Raw genomic sequence first — 18,283 nt, 5'->3', positions numbered from 1 at the left:
CAATCCCAAAAAAACCGGTATGGGGCGGGACATCAGACCTGCAGCTGTCTGCAAGATGGCGGAGCAGAGAAGGGATCTGTCTGGCCTCGTCCTTAGAATAAAATTAGTTATCTAAGCGAATACATGTTTGGAAGTTGTCAATAGGTGAGTATTTTAAATATAGTTTGAACGCTTGTCTTCCATGTTATGCCCAGCGATGTTGACCCTGGCTAACCTCTAGATATCTTCCTCAAGTTTAAGCCGTATCTAGCTAACGGTAGCTAGCCAGCCTCATCTCATTTTAGCTAGGTGTGCTAATAGCTTGGCTTGTCTGGAGGACAATACATTCAGATGATCATGAAGGTATTATGAGATGTTTGACGGCAGAATGCTCCCCATGCAGCAGTTAAGACATTGCATCATAACTTTGACATTTCCTGCTCGCTGGGCTTGTTGATTCTCTTGCTAACAAGAGGCTAGTTTACAGTAACTTGCTAGCTAGTCGTCTAATGAGAGCAGATACAGACCGGGTTGCTGCAAGATTCTCTTAAAATGTGGAGCTTGCTGCTGTAAGGTGCACATCCTCGTTTGTCTACTTAATAAGTCGAAGTGCTGCCTAATAATGTGTATATATTATATCTTACTCTATAAAACTATATATGCGTTGAGAGTCATATGATTGAAATGTGTTAAAATGAGTCATCCATTGAGTCAATATGTTGTGTTCTTTTTCTTCTAGTTCTCACAGAGGATTCGACCGTGGAGGATGAACAGTGCCTCGATACATATAAGCTGAATGCATTGTGATTTCCAATAATTGAGACAGTGATTCTAAAAAGCTGTCTACATTAATGAAAAGAACAATGTAGTCAGCTTAGCATATTCAACACTGGTACACGGTCAATACAGGGAAGTTTTGAGATCTGTGCAATGTGCTTTGCATGCGTTTTAGCTGAGTTAGCTTATGAATAGGGTTCTCGAAGAAAAAAACAGTCAGATTGATCCACAAGTATTTCTTTGTCGTTAGTGATATATAAATAAGACTGTAAAAATGGAGATAGATGACATGTTACCCCCCCTTCCGTTGGAGCCACCTAATGATTTAAACCAGGAGAGCCTTAACGGTAACGCACCTCCACCACCTCCCCTGCAAACGTCCAGTGACGCAGAGGAAATGGACGTTAGCTCTGGTGGTGATGGACCCACACACACCCTAGCAGGGGACAGGGAAGAGCAGGAGCCGCTCCTCGCCAAGTACTTCTGTACTCATCTGTCAGACGAGGTGGAACCCGGCGCCACATGCCCTAGAACAGGCCGCCACGCGCCCCCCGTCACCAAATTCCTGCCAGACCTTAAGTTACTCCGAGATGTTAAGATCAGTGTGAGCTTCACAGAGAGCAGCATGAGCAAAGACAGGAAGGTGCTGTGCACAGGTCAGGAGAGTGGAGAGGGCCTTAATGGTGAGTTGCATGACGCCGACGAGGGTAGCTCTGGAGCGGTGAACGGGGCAGGCGACGGAATGAATAAGGCAGAGGTAGACGTAGAGAACAAGGTGGAGTATGCCGTCTTGGATGAGCTGGAAGATTTCAGCGAGAACTTCCTGGACCCTGAAGACGGGGACCAGGGCGGTTTCAGGTCTGAGGTGATTGCTCAGCAGGAGCAAGCGGATGAGGAGGTCCTGAATTATTCTTACGAGGTAAGTAAGGAGCCTCTGTCCTTGGCTCTGCAGAGCCCTGAGCATCATCTACTGTTTTTTTGTTTTTTTCCCACTTGTACTCTTGTCACTCTCATTTTGACGTTTTGTTCCAAAAGTCACAAACCAAATGGCAGCCTGTGCGTCATGCTTTCGGTGCTTGATGGAAGTCACGTGTCTTTTCCGCTGGATGTTGAGATTTGATGGCGTTGATATGCTAGAGGGTTTCTAAGTGTTCCATACATGTTGAACATAATCCTGTCATCGACAGCATGCACGCCAGGTGTCGGTTGCATGAAATATGACCTGATATTCCCTCTTCAGAAAGTGCTCATGAGATGACATGGCTGAATGGGGAAAAAACTTGCTGGCATGCTAGGTCCTGCCCCCTTCTCTCCCACCCTCAATGGCTATTTCTTCCAGGAGGACTTTGACAATGATGTAGACGCCCTGCTGGAGGAGGGGATGCCCATGCCCAAGAAGATGCGGCTGGCCGAGGACAACGCCGAGGACAGCGACCACCTGTCCGACGGGGAGGGAGGCGTCCAGCCCATGATGACCAAAATTAAGACTGTCCTGAAGAGTGAGTGGTGGATCTCTGGTGGTGAACTGACTTGTTTCTGAAGCATGGGAATTCTGCCTGTTAGCCCCTGTGAAAACACATCTGGCATTCCCATTCGTACGATGATCAGTCATAATGCTCCGCTTTGTGAAAGGGACTCTGTCCCCCGCTGTTGTGACGGTTGCAGATGTGTGTCGATGTGTGTCTTTGTGTGTCTGTGTGTCGGTGCTGATACGTGTGCACGCGTGGTTGCCATTAGGTGCGCTTTTAAGTGTCTGTGTGTATGCCGGCTGATTTGTAGTTAAGTGTGTGCGTTTACCAGGTCGTGGGCGTCCACCCACTGAGCCACTACCCGACGGATGGATCATGACATTCCATAACTCTGGCATTCCAGTCTACTTGCATAGAGAGACCAGAGTTGTTACCTGGTCCAGGCCCTACTTCTTGGGGACCGGGAGCATCAGGGTAAGACATGATGGGGGGGGGGGGGGGGGGGGTGGAAGACTTCAGTACATTTGGTTCTCTTAAGTAGCCTAGCCTCATACTATTGCTTTCCACCTTGAAAGTGGTGCGATATCTAATTGCTTTAGTAGGAGTGCCCTCATACTTATTGATTTTGAAGTTAACCTTGATCCTCAAACAATGACCGCGAAACGCCTCTCACTTCGGCACAGAAACACGACGCTCCCACAACTAGCATCCCCTGCCTGCACTATAAGAAACAGAAGGAACAGGAGGAAAGGGAACTGAACGGAGAGGTGACCCCCAATGCGGAGGTCTCTCCGGTGAAGCCCGGGGAGGAGGCGGACTCGGTGGAGAGACCTGATGAACCGGACTCCACGGCCCAGGAGGACTCCACAGCTGTGGCTTCGGAGGAGGCAGGCCCACGCACAGTGGGGACTTGCCCGGTGAGCAAGGGGCCCCAGGCCTGTGAGATGGCCATGGGGGCTCTGGGACAGGTCAAAGCCAAGGTGGAGGTGTGCAAAGATGAGTCTATAGGTAAGGGTCAACACACTCCATGAAAAGCAGTTGACTTCTTCAGTTTGTTGACAATTGAGGATTTTTAAATGCCATGGCATTAGATTTGAATCGGTGTATGGTGATGTAATATTTGTGGGGGGTTTTAAAACATTTTTTTTACCAGAAACTAATAAGATTTGAAATAAAGGATATTTTATATTGCCTGTTTGGCTTTGAGAGCAACAATGTACTAAATACCCCTGTTGTTGAAAACCCACAGACATTGAAGATTTCCGCGTCTACCTGGAGAAGTGCTTTGACTTTGAACAAGTGACAGTGAAGAAGTTCCGCACCTGGGCCGAACGCCGGCAGTTCAACAGGGACGCCAAGAGGAAGCAAGCAGAGTGCGAGAGGCCCATTCTGCCTGCCAACCAGAAACTCATCACTCTGTCTGTCTCTGACGCCCCCACGAAGAAAGGTATGCACAGGAACTAGGGTTGAACGGGGGGGGGCGTTTCAAGGGACGACTATCGACAGTTAATCTCTTCAACTTGTATTTGTTATTCTCAGAGTTCGTCATCAACCCAAATGGGAAGTCTGAAGTTTGCATCCTGCACGAATATATGCAACGTGTCCTAAAGGTCCGACCTGTTTACAACTTTTTTGAATGTGGTAAGTCACTGCTCTCACTCCCTTTCCTCGTAACACGCATCTCTTTCTGTTGCTCCAATGACAAAGCGAAGCACTGACAGGCGAAGTGGCTTTCATCCACCAAACCTCATTCCGTCTTTCTTTATGTCCTGCAGAGAACCCAAGTGAACCCTTTGGAGCCTCAGTCATTATAGATGGAGTGACATACGGCACAGGAACGGCAAGCAGTAAAAAACTTGCCAAGAATAAAGCTGGTACATGACTTTTACACCTATTGTTATCATCCTTTGGCAATAAAGGGAGACTTTGAGACCTGTAGTTGATCTGATGATGATGTCTCACCTGTAGCTCGAGCCACACTGGAGATCCTCATCCCTGACTTTGTGAAGCAGACGTCCGAGGAGAAGCCTGTAGAGGGGGATGAACTGGAGGTACTGTTACCTGCCTCCCCTTCCTGCTGAAAACGCCATTCATTTAATGTTTCTCACATGGATTTTCTGTTTGAGATGTGAGGGGGGGGGGGGGGAGGGAGACGTAGTTTCTTTTTGAGACGTGGGGGGGCACTTGCGGACACTCGAAGCTGTGATGTGGATGTAATGATTGAGTAGAATTGGAGCGATCAAGAATTTTGCCACACTCTCATGCCAGTGTGGTTTCCGTGTCATGAACTTGTCTCAGTTTGGGTGTGATGATATTATATCTCCATGATAAATAGGATGAATACTAATGCACATTCATATATTTCTCCACCCCCCCCCCCCCCAGTATTTTAATCATATCAGTATTGAAGATTCAAGGGTGTACGAGCTGACCAATAAAGCAGGCTTACTCTCGCCATATCAGATTCTTCACGAGTGCCTTAAGAGGTAAGTCAATGGGGTGATCAGAGTCATGGTCAGTTTGTGTTATTGCCCCGTCCAGGTTTATCTGGCAATACAGGATAAACAATCTCTTCTCTCCTGCAGAAACCATGGAATGGGTGATACCAGCATCAAGTTTGAGGTGATCCCAGGGAAGAACCAGAAGAGTGAATACGTCATGACATGCGGCAAGCACACCGTGCGTGGATGGTGTAAGTACCACCCCTTACCACTGACCCATCGAGCAACCCAAAGAGGTAGTCAATGGAAGCGCGGTTTTCTTCAACGGTCGATGCTTTCGCTTCATTTCCAGGCAAGAATAAGAGGGTGGGGAAGCAGCTGGCGTCCCAGAAGATCCTGCAGATGCTGCATCCTCACGTGAAGAACTGGGGCTCCCTGCTCCGCATGTACGGCAGAGAGAGCAACAAGATGGTGAAGAAGGTACGATTTCAGCACAGCTGCTCCTCCGGTGGAGACCGATACAGCAGAGAGGGAACTCCCAGATCAGTTCATCTGAAGCCAACCATATTAGTACTGCTTAGTTCGATGGCATATGTTTGCATTCCAGCCGTATGCGCATCCCTGTGATTTCCCTGAATTCATCGTTGTTGGTTTTTCCCCTCTCTGCAGGAAAATTCCGACAAGAGTGTGATTGAACTTCAGCAGTATGCCAAAAAGAACAAGCCAAATCTTCACATTCTGAACAAACTGCAAGAAGAGATGAAAAAACTGGCCAAGGATAGGGTATGTCTTTTTTTTCTTTTTCTTTTTTTCTCCCTATTACCCCGAAGAATAGAGCAGAGAAACCTGTGGGTCCAATTAGATACTGTGTCTCCAGTGGTAACCTCTGTGTTTGACCTCATCATTCAGTCTCCTTCTAGACCGTTCTACTTCACAGTCTGGTAACCCTGTCTCACCTTGGCTGCACTGACTCTCGTGTTCGTTATAGTGGTACATACCCTGCAGATAAAAGCACATCCCTCCCCACACACACACACACACACACACACACACACAGACCATTAGCCATACCTGTGTTACTCAGGTTCTCTCTGCACTCTTCCCTTGTAGACATTAATTAACCCTCGGAAGACATTAATTGTTGTTTATTAATGCGTTTTTTAAATGCTCCCTTGATATCTTAAAACGGTGATTCGTGTCTCATCGGTGCGACCGTTTAGAGACTGATGTGTTGAGTGACTCATGTCTTTGCGTTTTCCAGGAGGAAACAAGGAAGAAGCCCAAGATGACCATAATGGAGTCTGCCCAGCCCGGGAGTCAACCTCTCTGCACTGTCGACGTCTAAGAGAAATCACTGCAACCAACCTACCATGGCACTGATCCAACAACAGCAGCCATCGTCACCGTCATGACAAGAAGCCACGCCCTCCCCCCTCCCCCAGCATCCCATCCTATTATGCATCCTTGTGAAATGGCAATATACGAAAACGGCACATTTTTAAAAGTGGTCCTCTTTAGCACCCCAAGTTCCCAAGCTGTTTTCTTCTCCCCGGTTGTTTTGGCTCATTGTAAATGAATAGTTAAAGGAGTGGACAGGACAATGCACTGACAGCGGAGGGGGCGTCATCTACCTCTCTAGATGCATTCTCTATAACGGCACTTCTCGAAAACGGAACCACAGAGGTTGTAGACAGGGCAGGTTAGGATAACTGGACATGTAGGTATGAACCACAAGAAATAATGTAAGCCTATTATTATTAAGTGATGAGAACCACTACTTCCCTGTTGTTGTTTTTTTTTATATTGCAATGATTTAATTTCTAAGTCACTCCAAGTAGAACTGGCAACCCACATTGGATACTTAACATTTCTGACAGGTGTCATTGACTACTCAAAGGGATTAGTTGCTCTGTACTTTTGCTATTCAGCTTGGCAGGTACGTTAGGGGAAAAACCGATGTATATGCTGTTGTGTTGGATATATTTGATGGTCAGTGTTGTGTATAATTTGGATGGTGATTTGGATAATTCTGAATATGCTTTGTCTTTAGAGTGGCCAGCGTACGTTTTCATTTGCACGTGAAACATTACCTGTAAAAATGACCTATATTCCAAATGCATTGTTTTCTGCACTCGTGTCCAGTCGAAATACTTGTTACATGCTCATAGTTCTTAGTACGAGAAATGCATTTTGAATTGATGGCGTGAATGTTTATCTCAAGACCTGTTAAGAGGGACTGATCATTTGAATTGCCTTTTTGTTCTGGAAATACAGGATGAAACATATCAATGGACAGCTGAACAGGCTGATCTGTCTAGCTAACGTCCTGCTTTCCACATTAGCACTGCAGAGAAGACAAGCACAAGGGCTTGAAGTACTGTAGTTGGGGGGGTATGGGGGTGGGGGGGGGGGGGGATTATATACAAGGTAAAAGTTGTTACATGGTTAAGACCAATACTTGTTTTTGTTAATTTCTGCATTTGGGAGTATTAGCCGCTTAATACATTATATGGACATTTTGATTAAAACAACAGAGGCCATGCACTCCATCTTACTATTTGGTACAGTTCAGCTGCGTTGAGGCCATTCATTTAAGCTTCCTGAGGTATGAAGACAGTTAGCTACATGTTGCCTTAGTTCACCGATTTCATGAAGGGCTCCCTCTATAGACAATACGTGGGAGTCAAGTCCCCCTTCGTGGGTAATGGAAAGACCAAGCCCCCCTTACTTGATAGAGCATTTATTGTCTAGCCAGTTAGTATTTCTAATGTTGATTATATGACATTGATCTTCTGGAAAAACTGCCTTTAGCATGTGCAGAAGTTTAAGAATTGTCTTAATGGATTGTCTGTCTGTGAAAGGTTTTTAGTATGTTTGCCATCAATATGATGATTGATCAGAACACACAGATCAGTTAATTTTTTCAAACATTGGTGTGTAGAATATGTGGAACTGCAATCCTCCCCTCAAAAGGCAATCTACAAAATGAAGTTGGTACACCTTTTACCTCGAACAAAATGCGATCATGTCATTAAATCCAATAGCTACAGAAGCAGTGTGAACCAAAGCTTAAATACAGTCTTATGCATTTTTATAGAATACTGTAGGTTGCTGGACAAATAATACATAAATATATCTATATATACAGGAATTGATAACAAAAAAAAAACATGCAATACCTGCTGGAACAAAATATAAACTGCTGTGCATTCATTGTGTGAAGTATTTGGTCTGTGTGAGCTTTTTCCTGAATGTTTACTGCATCTGTTAACACTTCACCGTTGTTCATGGGCACAAGGCTGCTGTAATACAGAGTAGATTGCTTTAAGAATGTGCTTTCCCCCCCCCCCCCCCCTCTCATATTTGCCTGTTTTTGTCTTGCCAAGTGTGTGTGTGTGTGTGTGAGTGTTAGTGTGTGAAGAAACAATGCTTTTTACACTTGTTACTGTTGGACTTGTAACAATGAGTTATTTGCTAGAGATATTGCTGCCTAGAAAATGAAGTATGTGCTGCGACTTGAGATCTGACTTACAGTAAAATTCGTTTATGCAAATAAAATTGTCATGACTAACTTCAGCTGGCACCTACTGTGAAATGCTTATTAATGTGCCAAAATTAACCAGGGCTTGTTTTGTGGGGGATCATTTATTTCTGTAACTTACAGTATAAAACGAATCAATGCAAATCATGACAGAATCAAGAACTCTGAAGCTTTAAACAAACAGAAATATAGTATTCTTCTGAAATGATCTGGAAGTAAGTTAACCACAATAATGTGCGATAGCAGTATCTGATTTGCAAAGAGTTAACTTAAAGAACAAGTACAAAATAGATCTCAAATCCACTATGGTCATACAGAACAGGGGCCGTGGCATTAAGTGGTGGTGGTGGTTGTCTCGTCCTGTTTCTCGCTAGTGGCTTGCTGGGAGTAGTCCACCCTCTCAAAGAGCAGTAGCATCTCTAAGTGCATCGTCTGGGGGAAGAGGTCCACAGCCATGGCCCGCACCGGACGGAACGGAGCTCCACGCACGCGGTTGGAGGGAGTCCTGCACAGGCTACACAAGACGACAACGACGGAGAAATCAACTCTGTGTTCCTCAGAGAACACAACTCTAGAACCTCAGGAAAGAGCAGGATACAGTCTGACTCACTCGATGAAGTTGTTCATGGCGGCCCTGGCGTTGCACGCCACGTAAACCAGCCTCTTCAGATGCTCTGCTCTTCTGATCGCCAGAATGACCTTGGAATCTAGATTTGAGCGGTTGCATTTATTCACAATGAATTCAAAGACATTAAGAAGCACATAAATGAATTGCAAAACTGATTCCGTGTCTACTTACGTAAGCCTGCTCTGGGCGGGTCGACGATGGCCGTGAGGTTGGCGGATACGACGGCGTTCAGCACAGTGGGGAACACATCTTCAGCCTTTCCACAATGGAACTCGATGTTATTCAGCCCTGAAACATTTCAATAACGCTCAGGCTTTCCACTCTATCAAACTCTGTCCAGTAAGGAATATCCGGTTAAGGTGAGTGGCCCCCCCCTGGTCAAACTGACCAGCAGAGGTGGTGAAAGCAGCAATCACGGTGATACAGGCAAGTCAAGATGAAGTCTTTTACCATTGATCGTAGCGTTGACTTTGGCGTCCTCCACCGCTTCCTGACACATCTCTATCCCTATCACTTTTTTTACCCTCTGGAAGTGGCAAAAGAGTGGCAAGAGAGAGAGAGACAGCTTGGTTACAACAGCACCAATAGAGAAAAGTGCATTTCCATTGTCAGACACCTAGATGTTGGTCACCGGGCAGCATTTACTATGAATCAACCAACAAGCGTCCTTCTGCAGCTCTCCTCTACCTTTGCCAGAGAGATGCCGATGGTTCCTGTCCCACAGCACACATCCAGAACAGTGCTGTCCTGGTCCAACTGGGCCCACTCCCCCACCGCAGAGTACAACACCTCAGCAGCCAGTGTGTTGACCTGTCAGTGGAACATTCAACAGCTATGAACATTACTCATATCATTTTAAAATATGATGTACCACAGGAGACCTAACTCTTATGGAGGTTGTGCAAAACACCAAAAAAAAGTGTGACATGATTGGATAAAACATAATTAATCTCTTGCCGGTCAAGATTCTCTATAACTACAGTATGTCTTACCTGGAAGAAGGAATGGGGGGATATCCTGAATTTCAGGCCAAGAAGCTCCTCATGAATAGTATCCTCTCCAGCCACTAGCTCGCATGGCAAGTCCTCCAGGTTAGGGGTTTTCCTGAGTGAACATAAGATGATCTGTGAGTCCCAACATTTTGTTGTGTACTGTTACTACTCACACACCGCTATGTTTTGTTTGTTTGTGTGGTCCTCTTACCTTTGTCCCTCTCTCACAAAGTATAGGGATGTGATACCACTGTCTTTCCCGTCTCCCTCTGTGAAGTACTGCTTCAAAGAGATCTTCAGGTCATCGAGTTCAGCTGCCTCCAGTTTCTGCACGGCACAATCACCAGAATGAACGGAAGATCAAAAGGAGAAACTGGCTACACTTCAGAAGGGGTCATCTGACAGGTCAAGTGGGAAAAGCACACGTTCCACTTTGCTCTTCGGTACCTGTGGGTTGAAGAACACCATCGCCATGGCTTGATTGATCCTCGTCGTCCGTACGGTGAGCTGTTTCCAGTGGCCTTCGTATGTCTCAGGGCTGTACACTGAGTACGGTGTTGTCCTGTGTGAGGTCATGACCAGGTGACAACATCTTAGATGACACAATTAGATTTCATATTCCACTATGAGGGTTTTTTTGCTCTCTTTGATTAAAAAACAACAACAACAACAAAATATGTAGGTCAAACTGTATGTAGGGCAGATCTGACATCACGAGCAGAATGTTTCAGTGAGACGTGACAGAGAAATGAGGCAGCCCTCTCAAGCGTCATTTATTACCTGATGTATTTCTGAAACTCGCTGACAACTCGCTTGGCCTCTGTGGGGACGTGGATGGTGTCAGAAGGCTCCACCACGGCCACAGAGCCCCCTTTGTACTTCCCCAGACGGAAGCCTATCGTCTTATCCTCCCCATTCGCTCCGATCCCAATGAGAAACTCACACTTGTTTCTGTATTCAGTCTGCAGGTTAAACATAGTTGGAAAGAGGGGTTTGAAACACTCCGAGAGGGGTTTCTTTTTCTAGGCGCCACAGGAGGACCGTCTACAGAGGGTTAAGACTACATCACGTGATTTTACCTGTGCAGGAGATGGTCGAATGGCTTCCAGAGGGCAACACATTCCGTTATACTTGTCTTTCTGCACGAACAGCCAGGGCAGCATAGCTTTGTTGGTGTTGCCTATTTCTCTGTAAATAAGATGGGGAAACATAACATAACATATACAGTTAATACCCTCATCCTTTGTGTGGTCTGAATAACACACTCTATCTAGCATTTCAAATAGGGTTTGTAAAGCAATTATTGGATGATTAAATGTCTACAAATGAATAACACGTTTTACAATAACCCTTTATACTATGTGCTAATGTACAGCCAGTACACTTTATGTTCCTGTTCTAATAGGTAATCAGATGGCGTTAGTACTCGAGGACATATTCATTGTAGTGGCTATGAAGCCATCATCAGTACTTTTCTGTTGTGCATTGCATTTAATAGTGGGATAAAATAATAAGTACAAGACAGTAATCCTTTCCAACCATTCTCCCCTTGGAACAGAGCCACACCTGGCTAATCTCTGCAGCACCCCCTCCACCTCCTGCTGCTTCCTCCTCAGCTGCTCCTCATAAGGCACGTTCCACAGGGGGGTCACCACGTTGGCGATCTGCGTGCTAAGGGGCTCTTCATCCCCCTCTACCTCCTGGCGCTTGGAGGGGCGCTGCCCACTGCCCTCGCCCTCGTTCTCACCCTCGGCCTCATCCTGCTTCCTCTTCCTGAGGATGGGGTCTACCTTGGGCTTGGCCAGCCGCACGCTGAGCACCCGGCTCTTCCACTGCATGCCGTGCACCATCTTCATGGCCTTGTCCCTCTCCTCCTCGTTCTTGAAGGTGACAAAGGCAAACGTCTGTTTCCCAAACAGTTTGATCTTGTGCGGGTTGAGGCCATGCTTGCCCAGAAACTTCTTCAGGTCGTTAAAGCCTACGAACTTAGGCAGGTTCTGGATCTCCACTTTGAAGATCTCAGAGGTGAAGAGGTCTTCTTTAATGTACCGGTACGAGTCCACCTCTTCCTCTCCCTCTCCTTCAGGTTTAGGTTCATCTGATTTCGCCCCGTCCATTACATCCTCTTTTGGCTCAGCCACTTTCTCTTCATTCACCGATGGAGAGATAACCTCTGGAACGTCACTAACATCTGCCATGATCTGTTTTGAATAAATAGATAAACGCATGGTTCATTTGGACAACACATTAATGATCTGCCTTGTTCTTGGCTATGCATAAAAAATAAGATATTTGTTTCGTCCCTATCTTTGTGGTATGCATCAAGGATATGGTGGCCTTAGCTACCAATGATTTCAACACAAATTCCAAACTACACAGAATTTACAACACATAATGTGAACACTTATTTACACAAAGTGCTTTATGGAAGTCACACATGAGAAAGTGCAGCTGCCAGCCAACAAATAGTTGTCAGGCATATTTAGCAAGCTAGTTAAGAAAAGCATCCATTATTGCGATTTAAAAATACAACATTCTGCAGATTGGAAAGTGGATAAGACGCATTTACCTTCGTTATCACAGAATATATGGGGCGATTCAGTTCCGCCTAGATGATGGCACTGCAAGCTGCCATGTTGGTTGCTGGTTGAGAGAGACACGTGCGATAGTGAACTTTGACATGAAGTAATATTTTCAATTTATACCACCTCACTTTGCCAATGAAAATATCAATCTACATGCGATTGTCCATGATTCCTATGGACAAATTTCGCTATAATATTGTTGAACGCCAACAAAATAGACACATTTTACATCAGACACAGGAAGTTACGACGCTGTCTACCAACAGATCTACACAGTGTATGGGTTGGTGTAAGAGTGTTACGATTTCTGATACTTAGTTTCCACTTTGTTTATAGTTGAAATATGTAATAAAATGGAACAACAAACATATGTCGGTTCAACTTTTGATGTAAATTCTCTCAAAATGACACATCTGTGAAATCTTGCAAAACGTTCCATCTGATTCCATCATTTTAATTTATGCAATTGAACAGACTATTCATTCGCAAAATTAACATATTTATACCATAATACAGATCCAGTCATTATAGTTAATTGTGTTTATTTTATATTGTGTACATGTGTGAATGTGTCGATAGAAAGTACAGGGGAATGGTGGGATGGGGCTAAGCGCAAGTAGGACATTTCGGCGCGCGAAAGCTAGCTAGCTAGGTACCGCAGGAAGAGAGCAACTCAAGGGGAACGAACGGGGAGTTTGGTTTTGAATCAATCAAACTAAATTCCGTAATCTACAAACATCTACATTAATATGGCCGATCCGAAGGTAAGGTTGTGAGTTTTGAACATCCTCATCTATTGTACATTTAATGAAATGAACATTTGATCACAAATAGAGCATTTTGATTGGCATTCTCAAAGTTTATCTTGATACTACTGGGAGGATAAGAACGCCGGCCAGAGAGCTGATTAGAACAAATTTGTTGTCAAAACATCAACTATTAGGGGTAGTATGAATCGTTTGCCTTCGAAATAATAACTTGGGGGACAACGGCGAGTTAATAACGTGCATTCAATATGTCAAGAAATTGGGCAGCCCAATACTTTTGCCGCCTTTCTTTCTCTCTGGTCTGGTGCTAACCTGCCAGTTAGCCAACATTTAGCTTGCTAGTGAGCAACTGTAGTCCTGTAAACTATGATAGGATGCATAGAAAACTGATGTAATCCGTGCTAAATGTCATCTAGAATTGAAATGGTCACTATTTGGCTTTGAAAAGTGTTGTCCACCCTAACAACAGTTGCTAGCCAGCAATTATGGCTGGCTAGCTAGCTAACGTTAACCCAGCTAGTTCCTTTAGCGAGGATAGCTAGCTAATATACAACATTTAGCTATTTGACAATGCTTTAGTAGCAATCACACGCTTTCAATAGCCTACGTGTTTGCGAGCGATGACTTTAAAAACTATGCTATTGACATCAAAAGTTAATCTCAGCCCGGGTTCTTTTCAGAAATGGCCTAGCTCCACAGTCACTCAAGTTCTTTATGGCTGGCTAACTCTACACAGGCCAAACTAGATAGGCTAAACAAGCTAACTTTAACAGCGCTTGTCTGCACACAAATGCATGCCCAGAGCATGCTATTTGAACGAAGGAATGCATGTAAAATACATTCGATGATGAAACAAAACTCCGAAAGGTGTGTTAGTTGCACGGAGCCATGTAAAAACACTGTTGTGCTTCTCCCACACTTCGCTAGCTAACCTGCACCAACAGCACAATGACTGGAACGCATGGAGCTCCCACGCGTCCGTCCGTCCCCATTCAAGTTGTCCTTGCTACTAGTTACTAATAATCCACAAATTCATCAATTAGGCGAACTTTAGAATCTAAATTGTCTTCTCACAATCAGACTAGGAAATCAAGTGGTTATCGTGGCTGTGAACAGATATTGTCAACACTTGCTTTAGCTAAGTTTCTTACTTCCTGTCTTGGAAAGAGGCTTCCTTACCAGTTGTTTATTAGCTGGTTTGGTGACATTTAGGCTGGTAACAAGTCGTGTAATTTGCAGTAAGAGAGACTGTGGAATGGAAAGGCCTTGGTAACCCTAGCAGCAAAGGTGCTTGGCTCAGCAGCACTAAGTTCAGTTGCCACAGCAAATCGAACACAAAAGATAACCTCTAAAGCGTGATCTCTCAAATCCCTCTATTCACATCCCTATGTAGTTAGTTAGTTTAGCGTTCTTTTTTCTTTTCTTTTCTTTTTTTTGTGTTACAAAGTGATACAATGGCGGCTACTTTTAACGGAGGTGACAAACCCAGATGCCACAAGCTCATCCACGTTGAAATGTATTTTTCTCCCCCCCCCCCTAATTGTATTTGAATGGTGTCCTTTTTCGTAGGAAACGCCAGAGGAGCAGGAGACTTCGACAGAAAATGCAGAGGAATCGAACCACGATCCCCATTACGAGCCCATTGTGTCTCTTCCAGAGCAGGACGTTAAGACGCTAGAGGAAGATGAGGAGGAGATTTTCAAAATGTAAGTTGGGGGGGGGGTGGCTTTTTGTGGTTTTGCTTCATCCCATGACACAACGTGTAGAGATCGTTGTTTCACGTGTGGTGGCTCATCCAAGGACTCCCAACAATCCCTCAATATTCCCATCCTTATCATTTCTCCTCAGGCGGGCGAAGTTGTACCGATTTGCCTCAGAGCTCGACCCCCCCGAGTGGAAGGAGCGCGGGACAGGCGATGTCAAGCTCCTGCGACACAGAGAGAAGGGTACCGTTCGCCTATTGATGAGGAGAGACCGGACCCTGAAGATTTGCGCCAATCACAACAGTGAGTCGCGCAGCAGTCCCTTCCTGGGCCAGCGGCCTGTGTTGTCATTAGCCTAGCTTGTACCGTTATCGTGCTGTATCCCAGCCGGCCAGTGAGTGCTAGAACCAGGGTGATGGAAAACCAATAAGCTTCCGTCGGTTTTCCATTGAATCCCATCATGTCTGGGAAGCAGACATGCTGGTGCATACCAAGGTGTGCTGAAAACATGTGTCTGACTCTTAACACCCACCAGCCCGCTTGGATAAAGCACAATAGTGACGAGCGGTTATTCCAGTGTGGAGTGCTGGCTTCCGGAAAGTCTACATTGCAACAACATGTGAATGTTGCCCTCCAGTGAAATTCTACACCAAATACAAGGCATGAGGCCATTTAGCTGGATGATGTATTTGTATAGGGAAATGAGGCTGTGTGCCCTATCCTAACCCTGTGTGTGTGTGTGTGTGTGTGTGTGTGTGTGTGTGTGTGTGTGTGTGTGTGTGTGTGTGTGTGTGTGTGTTTCTCTTTCAGTTTTCCCTGTGATGGAGCTGAAGCCTAATGCTGGCAGTGACCGGGCCTGGGTATGGAACACACTAGCTGACTTTGCAGATGAGGCTCCCAAACCTGAAATGCTGGCAATCCGCTTCCTCAACGCAGAAAGTGAGTGTGTCAACACTTCTATTCCAGCCACTGTATTTGCTTGAGCAAAATTGACTTTGGTATTATTGAGGTTGGGATTGAAACTAACAAATGTCCTTTTTGTAAGTTGCTTTGGATAAAAGCGTGTGCTAAATGTCAAAAATGTTTTCTTTTTTTTTTTGCCTTTCAGATGCCCAGAAATTTAAGGTGAAGTTCGATGAATGCAAGGAAGAGGTCAAAAAATCTCAAGAGGGATCAGGTTGGTGTTAAATGATTGTTTGCATCCAATATGTTTTGCAGACTATACTCTGTTCTTTGCTGATCACTCCAGCCCTGAACTTTTTCTGTCTGCTACATTAACTTGCAGAATGTAACACTTGCTGGCCTGCTATCAGGCTTGTGTTGGTATGTTCTGGTACACAATAGATTCTCTTTGCAGTTCTAATGACAAACAAACCATCATTGTCATGGTTTATCCTATGGCCTAAACACACGTTGTAGACTGCTACCATGCAGATAGTACTTTCCCTACAGTTTAAATGTGACTGAAACCCGGTCATGTAACAACCAATGCACATTCATAAACAGTTAACATTATATTCCTCTATCATTCTCTGCAGGTGACTCTGACAGCACAGACAAAGTGGCAGAGAAACTGGAGGAACTATCTGTAAAGGAAGACAAGACCAAGACATCGGAGGAAAAGAAAGAGGAGAAAAAGGAGAAGGCAGAAGAGAAGAAATGAAACCAAGAACTTGCTTTACTGATCTTCAACTTGTCATTTTCCTCTTTTTCTACAATAGACTCTAAAGAAACTGAATTTGGACACTTGCATATTGATTTATTTAGTTTTTTTTAATGATTTATTTGCCTCGAGAGATCACAAGACCTTGGTGCCACTCTAAAAGTATCCATTCATTTAAATGTGCCCCTCCCCACCCTCTCCTATTTCTATCATGGACGGACATAAGTTGTCTGTTTTGGTCACCTGTAATTCAGTGTGAACTTAACATACTGTGAAAAGAGGCTTGTGATGTTGATAATTCCCACATTGGGGAAATGTTTTTTCTTTTTTCTTTTTCTTTTTTTGTTATTCTGAAGCATAGTTACTCTATGGAGGAGAAGTCCTTGGAGAGACGGCTTGTTTGCACCACAAGTATGGAGAACAGGCAGAGACGAGATGGGAGATGTCAGGAGCGGTCAAGTCTCAGATTGCATCTCACTGAAGGGGCTTCCTCCCTAATTCCTCTTTTCAAGTTTGACTGATCTGGAAACAGATTAGGTGAAAGCACCATGGTGGATTCCTACCAGGAATTTGCTCAAGCTGGGCCCTCTCAGCTTAGATGGAGAGGAGATGAGGGGAGGAAGCCGCTTTAGGCAATTGGGATGCAGTTATGGTGTGGTAACATCAGGTGCACGCTGGGAACTGCGGTCCTCAGTTTGCTCTGAGGTCTTACTGCAGGTGATTTGATGCACTTAAAAAAAATAAAATTTCAAGTGTTTTTGATTTTGTTTCATTTTAGTTGAAGACTGATCACACCAAATCCTAATTCATGACTACGGTTCATCAGATGTTGGTGTAGGCCACGTTCTGACTTTAAGTCCCTTATCCATGGCTCGAGTTTGTTTTTAGGTCATAAACATTCCCTCAAACCGAAACTAAAGCATGTAGAAAATGTATAGCGGAAGAGTGAACTGATGTGGTATCAGGTCTGTGGCTCACCATCCTAACCTGTCCCACTAATTGAGTTGACCCTGCCTCTTAAGTGCATCGAAGTGCCAGTGCATCTGTAAATACATGTACATGGATGAAATGTTGCTTTTCATTTGCACTCAAATGGTTTGAGATGTTTCCTCCACCTTCCAATAAAAGCTCTCAAAGACCACTGTGTTGTCCTGTTGTTGTTTTATGTGGGACAATTAATGGGGGGTGGGTAGGTTTTTATGTATTTGTGTGGGGGGGGGGGCTTTGAGTTTTAACCCTGAAGTGTGCACTTGTGTGCTCTCATACATGGATTTAAAAGCATAGGGTTGGTGTAAAAGTCTGTGCTTACACCAATTTTACACTTTTAAATCTGGGGTAAAGCACAAGAGAAGTGCACACTTGAGTGGAGAACAGGGATGGAGGGATTGACTTGTTTGCGATATCCTATCTAGAATGAAGCAGACCCAACTACATGTTCTAATAAATGGCTCTGGAGCAGAGAGTTGGAAAGGCAGCAGATTGTTGTGCAAGACGGTTTTGGAGTGCTGCTAAGAAGGTAAGGGTTGAATCTCAAAAGTCTTCCCTTGATTCCTTGCGTCCTCTTCAAAAGGCAGTAGAGGAAACGATCCTACTGTAGGTTCCTCCCCTAGGTTCCTTCCTCCCTCCTTGAAACTTCACCTTTCAATGTGTTTTGAGAAGGAGGAGAGGAACTGAGCGAAGAGTTGACACTCAACCATGCCATGCTTTTGAAACCTCAGTCCGATGTGATGCACATTTT

General features: G+C 44.8%; 3 protein-coding genes across 3 annotated transcripts; 2 read left to right on the top strand and 1 right to left on the bottom strand.

Annotated features, from left to right (window-relative positions):
• The first annotated feature begins 50 nt into the window (after positions 1-50).
• Positions 51-8,240, top strand: dgcr8 (DGCR8 microprocessor complex subunit). The gene is made up of 14 exons (XM_083673905.1): positions 51-144; positions 719-1,675; positions 2,096-2,255; positions 2,557-2,699; positions 2,909-3,233; positions 3,475-3,672; positions 3,765-3,866; positions 4,001-4,099; positions 4,194-4,276; positions 4,611-4,711; positions 4,811-4,917; positions 5,019-5,146; positions 5,336-5,449; positions 5,928-8,240. The coding sequence occupies exons 2-14, from the start codon at positions 1,031-1,033 to the stop codon at positions 6,009-6,011; spliced, it is 2,289 nt and encodes a 762-aa protein (XP_083530031.1). The 5' UTR covers positions 51-144; positions 719-1,030; the 3' UTR covers positions 6,012-8,240.
• A 63-nt stretch (positions 8,241-8,303) lies between these two features.
• Positions 8,304-14,195, bottom strand: trmt2a (tRNA methyltransferase 2 homolog A). The gene is made up of 13 exons (XM_083673906.1): positions 14,112-14,195; positions 12,397-12,470; positions 11,394-12,028; positions 10,907-11,015; positions 10,608-10,789; positions 10,275-10,389; positions 10,039-10,154; positions 9,828-9,939; positions 9,523-9,645; positions 9,286-9,361; positions 9,007-9,123; positions 8,818-8,914; positions 8,304-8,721 (listed from the first exon to the last, which is right to left on the bottom strand). Exons 3-13 carry the CDS (start codon positions 12,023-12,025, stop codon positions 8,541-8,543), a joined length of 1,860 nt encoding a protein of 619 aa, XP_083530032.1. The 5' UTR covers positions 12,026-12,028; positions 12,397-12,470; positions 14,112-14,195; the 3' UTR covers positions 8,304-8,540.
• On the top strand, positions 13,049-17,686 carry ranbp1 (RAN binding protein 1). Its single transcript, XM_083673907.1, has 6 exons — positions 13,049-13,176; positions 14,749-14,885; positions 15,028-15,185; positions 15,693-15,821; positions 15,991-16,059; positions 16,421-17,686. The coding sequence occupies exons 1-6, from the start codon at positions 13,162-13,164 to the stop codon at positions 16,543-16,545; spliced, it is 633 nt and encodes a 210-aa protein (XP_083530033.1). The 5' UTR covers positions 13,049-13,161; the 3' UTR covers positions 16,546-17,686.
• Positions 17,687-18,283: the final 597 nt, after the last annotated feature.

The sequence above is a fragment of the Argentina silus genome (genome assembly GCF_951799395.1).
Source record: "Argentina silus genome assembly, chromosome: 7".
Lineage (NCBI taxonomy): Eukaryota > Metazoa > Chordata > Actinopteri > Argentiniformes > Argentinidae > Argentina > Argentina silus.
The sequence above is the reverse complement of the archived record's forward strand: the minus strand, read 5'-3'. Positions and strand labels throughout refer to the sequence as shown.

Bases quoted from the DNA above. Each gene is read 5' to 3' on its own strand.
- dgcr8 (XM_083673905.1), top strand. From the start codon at position 1,031: ATGGAGATAGATGACATGTTACCCCCCCTTCCGTTGGAGCCACCTAAT. The intron at 2,700-2,908 runs GTAAGACATGAT...ACTTCGGCACAG, and splicing joins TGGGGACCGGGAGCATCAGG to AAACACGACGCTCCCACAAC. The intron at 3,234-3,474 runs GTAAGGGTCAAC...GAAAACCCACAG, and splicing joins GTGCAAAGATGAGTCTATAG to ACATTGAAGATTTCCGCGTC.
- trmt2a (XM_083673906.1), bottom strand. From the start codon at position 12,025: ATGGCAGATGTTAGTGACGTTCCAGAGGTTATCTCTCCATCGGTGAAT. The intron at 10,155-10,274 runs GTACCGAAGAGC...TGTGCCGTGCAG, and splicing joins TGGTGTTCTTCAACCCACAG to AAACTGGAGGCAGCTGAACT. The intron at 9,362-9,522 runs GTAGAGGAGAGC...TGCCACTTCCAG, and splicing joins TCGGCATCTCTCTGGCAAAG to AGGGTAAAAAAAGTGATAGG.
- ranbp1 (XM_083673907.1), top strand. The intron at 14,886-15,027 runs GTAAGTTGGGGG...ATTTCTCCTCAG, and splicing joins GAGGAGGAGATTTTCAAAAT to GCGGGCGAAGTTGTACCGAT. The intron at 15,186-15,692 runs GTGAGTCGCGCA...TTTCTCTTTCAG, and splicing joins GATTTGCGCCAATCACAACA to TTTTCCCTGTGATGGAGCTG.